The 9694-nt window shown below is 48.2% G+C and overlaps 1 protein-coding gene across 3 annotated transcripts in view; it reads right to left on the bottom strand.

Moving 5' to 3' along the window:
• TUB (TUB bipartite transcription factor) overlaps positions 1–5737 on the bottom strand; it is a 94593-nt gene extending 88856 nt beyond the window's left edge. Inside the window, exon 1 of one of the 3 annotated variants that reach the window (XM_072864768.1) lies at positions 5274–5737. In XM_072864768.1, the coding sequence (XP_072720869.1) occupies positions 5274–5311 (38 nt within the window). In that variant the 5' untranslated portion in view covers positions 5312–5737. The remainder of the gene's footprint in view (positions 1–5273) is intronic. The other 2 variants (XM_072864767.1, XM_072864769.1) reach the window with 2 other exon arrangements.
• Between the last annotated feature and the right edge of the window lie 3957 nt (positions 5738–9694).

A 9694-nucleotide genomic window follows, 5' to 3' on the forward strand; every position in this document is an offset into this window, starting at 1 on the left:
CAGCTGTGATTCAAATCTGGCACAGATGGCTTGGGAACGATTGTCACTGCCAGAAACCTGCAAATGATTGTCGCTACCAGAAACCCATTGGCCTATTATGAAATGAGTTTTAGTCTCAATCTGGATGTTGATACTGCAAAGGTGGTCGGGAGTCACAATACTATAGGACGGTGCAGCTGCTTATCTGTCATACGGCCCAAAGCGCACCCTGCAAGAGGTGGCAAAGCCCCTGCAGCCCCTTACTTAAATCCACCTTTGGCATACTGCAAAGCACAGGATGACTAGGTTTCACTCCCAGCTCTGCTGCTGATCTCCCTTGAGCCTTGTCCCATTTCCATTTAAGCCAATTCCCCACAACTTCCACAGGTCTCTATTTCCCTCACTGGTAAAACTGAAGTGATACTTTATTTTCCTCGCCTCTCTTTTCTGCCTGGTTGATTTAGGCTATCAGCTTCAGGGTAGCAATTGCCTCTGACGATGTGCTTGTACAGCTCCCTAACACTGATGCTGGGCAGCACAGGACTTTGATCTCAGCTGGAGTCACTGTGCACAACAGCAGTAACACCCTGTATAAGAGCACAGACCCCCATTAAGGGAGAGCTCTAACTTAAACGTTTTAAAAGCACACGACTGGGCTAATTTTATACATCGCAATAACCTGAGACAAGACAGCCTAATTTAGAGCAGAGGAGACACGCTCTTTGTACCCTTTTCTTTAGAAAAAGCAGCGCACTCATAAATTATCAATGCCATTCCCCACAGCAGGCAGCTGAGAGCAAGCTTGCCTGCGTTGCGATGCACTCGGTCACAAACCGCACCTCGCAGCAGGGTGAGCACTCTACCTGCACTGCTGCCTTTAGAATGTCAAGGCTTAAAGGTAGATAATATCCCAATACGTCAAATAAATGCATAGACAAATGTGTGGGACACCCTTGGTCTTCAAACCTGTTCCTGTTCCAGGACTTGTTTATACAGGACACTTTCAGAAATCTTCTTATCTGCTCTAATTGCCATGATTCATGAATTTGCAACACAGCTGTGCTCCAAAATTTTCATCCAACTGTAATCCTTCACTTTGCAAGTAAATAACTAGTGACTGTTTATAGCTGCAATATCTAAGCACAGCCTTAAAAGTTCAGAGCAAATTCGTAAAAGCTACAACAAATTGAGTATAATAAAAAATGTCACAAATAAAATAATATTATTACCATCATCATGTACGTATCAAGACTTACTATGCCACTGCAAATGCACGCTGTGTGTTCTGCTTTGGACAGCGCCCTCCGCACAAAGTGCCAGACCCTCCACGGCACAGTTCATGGGTGCCCCTTGGGCTACAGCAGGTTTATCCACACAAACCAAGTCTCAGTAGAATTACACAGACCCTTTACAGCAAACTCTGGGGCTTGGGGCAAATTTATTTCTATGTGGACTGCACTTTTCAGCTGACAACGTTTATATATTTCTCGTTAAACAGGTTAGATGGTTTTGTAAATGCTGCTTTTTAAGTTATAGTATTAAGATTTATTGTTAAAGAAGCAAGTGAAGATATAAGAATAAATTATAATAGGGACTGGGACCTTACTGTGACTGAGTGTATTGATACTTTTATCTGAGCTAGCAACAGTTTCATTTAACTGCAGTTATGTAGTATGAGGAATGTGCTCGCTTATTCAAGACACACCAGCATAAAATAAAAATTAACATATTCATTTCAGAAATTCTATAAATTAAAAATGAGTTCAGGAAAAAGATATGAAAGTGAAACATATTTTTGAACAAAAAAACTGAACTCCTGTGAATCTGTAATGATTCCCAGATACTTCTGCTTGTATTTTCTACTGGAAACTGCTAAAGGATACCAAAGAAAAACACTACTATGCTCGAGAACACAATTCCTAAAGAAGCTACATCTTACTCTTAACTGCCATCAGGAACCACCTTTGGGGCTGGGAGCGGCTACATGAACTGCAACTGAATTTTTACTTGAGTCTAAACTATTTAGAACCTTTAAAATAAAGGATGGAAACGTTGTTTAAAAGGGGTTCAATTTAAAAAAGAATTCCTAGCTCGTTGTACCTGGTACGTAGCTGCATATGAGTAAGTGCTTAATCATATGCTTGAATTTCTATCTACAAAATAGTTTCATGAAAATATTTACTTTTAAAAAATAATTTCTCAATTCTATTTCATAACATTAGCGAACTCAAATCTCTTCATCCTATGACTATTAGTGTTTCAAAAGCAGAATACATAAGAGGAGAAGAAAAGACATTAAGGGCAAAATGCCGAAATTGCATACTCACAAGTAATATGAATCTTTTATCCACCTCAGCATGAAAAAGCTAGCACTAACACTGAAAGAATTGCCTACTATTTTTTGTTAACTCGCCCAAAATGTTTTCAGCATCTTAAAAAGTGGAAGTATAATCTGTTTTGTGAGTTTTGGACATGCGGGTGGATTGCTTAATGAGTTGTGCACACCACACACAGAATGGATTCCCTCTCGCTCATTTCACTTGTAAGGAAAAACATGACATTTTACTAAAGAAAAAAACACTTCTCTGCTTGAATTAATTCAGGTATATAGAGCTGCATGTACGTTCAATTGCTAGGAGGAACAATGTAGGTTTAGGAGTCATGGTACCATTTTAAAGTCCATGCCAAAGTTGAAACAGCTTTGCCAAGCTCGGAGAAGGGCTTGCAGCATTTGCTAGCACACTGCACATCAGTGAGGCTCAGACTATGTCCCACACATCCTTACAGAGTTCAGCATGCCCAACAGCCTGTGCTCTGCCCCCCACGCTAGCAGCAGTGACATTGTTGGTTGTCACATGCCACCCAGGCCATAAAGAAGGTAGGAAACAGGCCTCCAAGCTTTGAGAGTCAGCAATCGTTGAATTCACTACAGTAAACAGGAATCTGAAGCAATGGAGCAGATAAGCGTGGGACATTTTGCTCCTGGCGAGAAGATGAACTATTCCAAGGGGTGCACATCAGGCCTCTCCCTCTCCTGTGTATTTCACTCCTACAAAATGGTACTTTGACCTAATTTACTAATAAAGTGTTTTCATGTGTAATCTCAGTCACATATGCATTCAGAAACTATTGTTTCCTGGGTAAGTACGTTTAGGGCATCCTGAAGGATGCCTTAAACAAGCAAGTTCAATGAGATTTACAATCATATACATCTAACTCAGGAATTAGCTCTGTAGACTGAAAAATAAGTCAATTTCTTGAGAGAACTCTATGCTAGAAGCCCAAAGAAAGACACTCCAGAGCAGAAGCATGGTTTCTTTGCCTTTTGGTTTGGGGTGGTCCTCAGCAGTTTCTGGCCATAAACGTACGGTTAACATTCAAGAATAATACCATATTAGAAAAGACACGAGTATCATCAGATCTGTGTTTCTCTGAAGATCTACTGCTTTGTCTCCTGTTGCTTCTCTGAACTGCACTGAGCAGAAACAGAAGAGATGTTTTATTTCCCTCTTCAAGGCCACTGCTACAAAACCCCTCAGCAAACTTTTGGCACTGGCCTCTGCAGAGCCTTGTGTAAAGTGAGAGAACGGAGAACCAGTTACTCTGCTACTGGAAAGAGCCATCAACAGCTGTGCTTCTGGTACTTTTGCCTTCATTACATGGCTTCAAATTGCATCAGAATGCATCCGCTAGTCATTTTTGAAGCCTTATTGCCAATTTCTTACGTCTTTTCAAAACACGTGGTCTGAAAGAGCTATTGGAGAGAGAGTGGCGATATTCTCGGGTTCATTGTAATCAGTTTTCTTTCTTTCTGATTCTTCTGTTGATGAGAACTATCACATGCACAGATTAGAACAGCAGAGTTCCACTTGTGCATCCATCATTTTATTTTTTTTCTCTGTATTAAGGAGTGATTTATTTGTGTTTATGTTGCATTCGTGGCATATGGTTGCTACAAATATTGGCATTTAGAATGGGGCAAACTACAACTGACCTGCTTAAACAGCCGTCTTTGTTTTAAAGTGCACTCTGTAAATATTTTTAATTTCATTATTCTCTAAAAAAAAAAGGTTTATGTTACTGTATCTACCTTGTTTTATTTACAAACAAATGAATGAAACTAACATGCTTTGCTGTCTTATCCAGAACACCTTTTTAAAACACCCGTGACTTCCTTCTGCCATAATTCAGTTCGAAAAAGAGACTTTAATGAAAACTAAAAAACCCCATAACGTTAACGTCACTCTGAATAGCAGATTCAGAAATGGCTTCATTATTGTTCCACAGCACAGCCCGTCCCGCCCGGCGCTAAATCTTCTTTGGCTCGCTCTCTCCACGTACCGGCAAGTCAGAAACAAACTATTCTCATATTCCCGCAGCAACCGCTCCCGCTCCAGAACCGGGCGCTCGGGGCAGGCACGGGAAGGCCACCGCCGAGCCGAGCCCAGCACTGCAAGGCGAAGGAGGGCAGAGCGGCCCCCTCCGCAGGGCGAGCGGGGCTCCGCACATCCCCGGGGCCGGGGCCGGGGCCGGGGCCGGGGCCGGGGCCGGCTCCCGCAGCGCGGAGCCCCCGCCGCCCGCTGACGCACGGGGCTCTCGGGCAGCAGCCGCCGCGCGGCGGCTCCGGTAGCTTATGGCAACGGCGGAGCCAATGGCAGCCGCCGGCCGGGCGCTGCCATGGCGATCCCGCTCCTCGCCATGGCGGCACCACCGGCCGCGGCCGCTCCGCGCCGCGAGGAAGCGGCGGCCGCCCCCCGCCCCGCTCTCGCTGGCACCCAGCGGAAGGGGCAGCGAGCGCCCGCCAGAGCCCGCCGGGGTCCCCGCGGCCAAGGGGCGACGGCCGCCACCGGCGGCGCGGCTCCGCCTGCTGCCACCCGGCCCGCCGGGGGGGGTCCCTGTGGCGGAGGCAGGGAGGAAAGCGCTACCGCTACGGAGCGAGCGCGGCTCTCCCAGCGGCGCTCCCGCACTCCGCCCGCCGCCGACCTGACAGCTCCCCCAGAGACCAGCCCCTGAACTTCGCGGAGCGTGACCGGACCGAAGTTGGGAGGCGGGACCGGGGCCCCCCTCCGAGAGCGCCCGCCGGCCGGCCGGCACGGGACACGCCGCCTCCCCGCCGCGCCCCGGGCAGGGTCCGGCAGCCCCGGCCCCGCGGCCGAGGCACGGGTTCCGGCGGCGGCCCGCCGAGCCCGCCGAGGGGCAGCGGCTCCAGCCCATGAGCAGCCCCGGTCTCTCCGGCCGCCCCCCCGCGCCCGCACCGCTCCACCCGCTGCCCCCCCGGCGGGGGTGCCCCCTACCTGTAAGGGATCCAGTCCGCCTGGTGCCTTGAAGTCATCTCTCCCCGGCGACGCTGCCCGCAGCCAAGGAGGGGGACACGGCCGCTGCTGCCCGAGTCGGAACCCGCCACGGCGCGGGCAGCATCCTCCGTCCGGGGCGGGGGCGGGCGGCGCGCCGGTTATCCCGGCAGCGGCCGCAGAAACATCCCCTCGGGGAGGGCTCCCAGCGGCGGGCCGGGCTGCATGGAGAGGGGGACGGCCGGGGGCAGCGGGTGGCGGCTCCCAGCCCTTCCTCCCTGCCCAGAGCGGCTGCTGGGTCGGGCGCGGGAGGGGGCGGAGGAAGGGCCAGCGGCAGGCAGGGAAAGGCAGGGCAGCAGCGCCGCGTCCCCGCTACCGCCACCCGCCCGCCCCCCTGCTGCCGCCGCCGCCGCCGCCGTGCTGAGGCATCGCCCGGGCGAGGCGGGCTGCGCCGGGCCGAGCCGCCCTCCGCGCCGGGCCCGCCCCTGCCCCGTCAGCCGCGCCGGCACTGGGCATGTGCGGGGCGCCGGGGCCGGCGAGGGCCAGGCACGGCTCGGCTCGGCTCGGCTCGGCTCGGCGTGCCTCGCGCCGCCCGCGCGGCGGGCAGCGGCCGGGCCCTGAGGCGGGTAACGGTCGCCCTCGCGGCCGGTAACGATCGGGCCCTGAGGCGGGTAACGGCCGGGCACCCCTCGCAGCCGACTGAGGCGGGGGAGAGGTGCGAGGAGAGCTCAGCCTGCGCTTAGGCTCTTCTCAGTCCAGCCCTACCGGCAAAATCTATAAATCTCAGCAACTCGACCCAAAATGGCTGAGGAGCCATGGCCTAGGGTCTGTTAGTAGAAGCTTAACGCGGCCCTTAAGGGAAAATTCATGTTTTCCGTTCACCGACACCAGGCTGGCCCCTCGCGGTGACACAGAGCCGCTGGGACATGGTGGCTGCAGCCCACCTCTGCCGGCCCTGGAGCGGCCGTGAGCGCCAGCAGCTCTCCTGGCGAAACCATGGTGGAAGGCTAAGGCTGGCTGGGAGCAGAGCGCAGTCACGGCTCCCTGAGGAGCCCGGCTTCTGCTACACAAGTGTGTTACAGGCTAATGTCCACTCATCCCAGCAAGACCAGCTCTGCTCCAGCACTACAGCCACAACAGAAGTTAAGCCCATTTACACTACTGATCGTGTAAATCCCTCCTCCTCCCCTTAGTCTGTGTCAGACTATACGCTCACAGAAACAGTTCCTGACTTTGTGGGAAAAACATGATCTGAAGAAAGAAGGAGTTAGTGAAAGAGAGGGATTAATGAAAAATACAATCTCTGTTTGCTTTGAACACTGGCAGTCTGGCCCCTAATATCTCAAAAGTTCTGATGTAGGTAACGGCTGTATTGTGTATGGAGGAGAGGTTTAAAGAAAAGACTGTTAGGAGTTAGCTGAAGTCACCTTTTCCCACACAACAGGCATTGTGGAATAAACCATCACAGAGTTAGGCGTGGCACCCACTGTACCCTGGAAAGGCTAAGATGGAGAGGGGCTCCTAAGTGACAAAGACGTGACGCTCTGACCTGCTTAAGCCATCCCCAAATTGCAACGTTGGTCTTCTGCTTGATGGTGTGAACTCATGTGGAAGAAGGGTACAGTACAGGTTATCCCATTGCAAGGAATTGCAGAATTAGAAGAGAGGGTGAATGATTAAGACTGTGGAAAGGTGCACATCTGAGCAGAAAGTGAAAAAAAAAAGTTCACCTGAGAAAATAGAGACAGGGAATTTAAAAGTAAGTATCTAGAAATAGTAGTGCAGAACAGTAGAAAAAGAACTGTTATTCTGGTTTTATAGCATAAAAAACAAGGAGACAGTATTATAATTTAGCATATTAAAAGCAGATTGAAGGAGGTACTTTTTCACATAACATAAGTCTATGGTAGAGTTCACTACCACAGAACATGGCTGGGGCCAGGAAGCCAGCAAGAGTCAACAGAAGATGGCATGCTTAACAGATAACAGAAATGTTACTATATTGTTCGCTGTCATGAACTTCTGAGAGGCTATTTTGTTTTAAAGCCAGAAACCAGAGTTTAAACATTTTCCAGATGTCAAAATGAGATCTTCCTTTAAGGAAGAATTATCTCACATCCATGTGGATAAGATAATTTGCTGCTTTCTTGACCAGCGTCAGGCACTGGACTTGACAGACTTCTGTTCCACTGGGGCACAATCTGGAACTGTAAAACAATGGGCTTCACCACCACCTGGCAGCGTTATTAGCATGAGGAGGTGGCTGCAGGAGAGAGATCCCATCTCCCAGTACTAAGCTGCCTGCTTTTTAAGCATGCCTATTTACTGAGGCTTCTGTAGAAAAGAAGAAAGGAGAGACGAAAACTAGAAGAGTTTTGTGTCTTCAGAGTCAAAAGCTCTCAAGACTGATGATTAGAATATCTATTTTCAAAAAGCCGTAATTGTAAAGTCTGATAGATAAGCTAATGCACACACATCAAAACGATCCCTCTGAACCTTTGAGTCATATGAAATATGGGAGTGCTTTACTGTCATTTAAACAGCCCAAGACCATGTTTATGTTAACAAATACAAAGCATACGGGATTACTAGATGTTCAAAACAGGAGACTGTTAGGGTGTCCCGGAAGATGGGAGTGCACAGAGCATAATGTCCATCTAGGGTGAGCTGACGCAGAGGAGAAGAAAGATCAGGAAAATTGTCTGGGGAGAAGGGAAAAATAGTTCTCTGACCTGCTTTTGTAAGGTTTACTTATGCCCCCAACCTCTTCCTCATCCTTCCCCGCCCTGATTCTCCCTCATCCCTTTACCATCTTGAGTCACTTACTTTTATACTTTCTCACTCTCCAGCTTCAGTTCTTTCTCACTGGCAATGCTCTGCCCCCATTTCTGAAGTGGGCGAGCTGAGCAGAAAGGTGAATACCAGCCCTCCGCAGCTGGCAGCGTTAAGAACAGGGTTACTGAACATCTCTAAGTCCAAGCAAGGTCCCGACTCACCAGTTTCCTACGGATGTCACTCTGCTTTGTCTACATGGCACACAGAGCTAATTCTTAATGACAGGGCAAGAGTTAAAGAGAAATCCTTGCCAGGAGGATGACCAAGGTGTTCATTTTGCTGTGTAACAAGCCTCAAGATTGCCCTTGGGGTGCAGATCCATTCACTGACATCTCTAATAATTTTCAGCAGCTCAGGAAAGACGTGGCTTTTGCAGGTGCCAGTTTCCCCAAGTACTACTGCAACAAAAACTAGGGAAAAATACCAGCATGTGACAAATAACCCTTACATGCAGTGATGATTTCTAGATGCTATCTGTAGGGAGAATTGTACTTCTCAAAAGCCATGCTTAATTAGTTTCAGATATCCACCTGATGGGCAAGGTAGTCTGTTAGAAAAACAGTGCTTTAAAGGTTCCACAATGGATATCTGAAACAGATGGAAAACAGCAACGTAGATGCAAACCTAGCTCCTCCACTGCCAAACGTGTCTCACTGAGTACCATCTTCCTCTATGTACAGTGTGCTACCTTCCCAATTATTCCTGTTTTGTCCTCTATGTAAAGTAAGTGTCCTACTAATACATTTTTTGATTGAGATGATGAATAATACAACACAACTATATCTAACAGTTGAAAACACCTGCATTTGCAACTGAAAGCCTTCTGGCAATCTGGGTAGAGAGCAAGACATCAAAGTAGGATAACTCTGTCAAAAGGGAGCTGGGAGAACCTAAGCAAGCAGTAAAATAAGAAACTGATGTAAGCTCTTTCCTAGATGTACAGATTAATAACTTTAAAAAGTCTAATTTTACCATGATGGGGAAATTAAGTTCCTATAATTTAGCCCATGAAAAAAAAAATCAAGTAGTAAATGTATATACTGATTTGAAAAAGTGCACATGGTATGTTTTAGAGAGAGATTTTTATCTATCTATATTCCTATTGTTCCTCTTTCTAGAGCCACTGTTGCTTCTGTGCGAGTGAGCACGGCACTGTTCAGAGCTTGTGTGCTACAGATAGAAAGGTCTGCACGTGTGGCTTAGAAGGTTTCTTACACCTCATAGCTGCTGTAGTAGGCTTGGGATATGTATCAAATTAAATTCCTGTCTCATTTGCCTTTTTAGCTGACCTGAAATAAGGTTGATTTTAGAAAAAGGAAAAGTATAGTAATGAACACTATAGATTTTCTTATTTGCGGACCCATCCTGGTTTTATGCTGTGGTGTAACACACGTCCTAACTCACAGTTCCTAACCCATTCATAAGACATCCCAGAGACTAATTCGATCTTTATTTTTTAGGTCTTTTAAAAGGGCAAAAGCTGACAGTTTGTTGTCTCTGGACCAGCTCAAGCATCATGCAGAAAACACTTCTAGCCGGCATTTTAAATCTTAAATAGCACAAACAGGGCAGATTTGGCATAAATGTGT

The sequence above is a fragment of the Ciconia boyciana genome, chromosome 6, assembly GCF_034638445.1.
Source record: "Ciconia boyciana chromosome 6, ASM3463844v1, whole genome shotgun sequence".
Classification (NCBI taxonomy): domain Eukaryota; kingdom Metazoa; phylum Chordata; class Aves; order Ciconiiformes; family Ciconiidae; genus Ciconia; species Ciconia boyciana.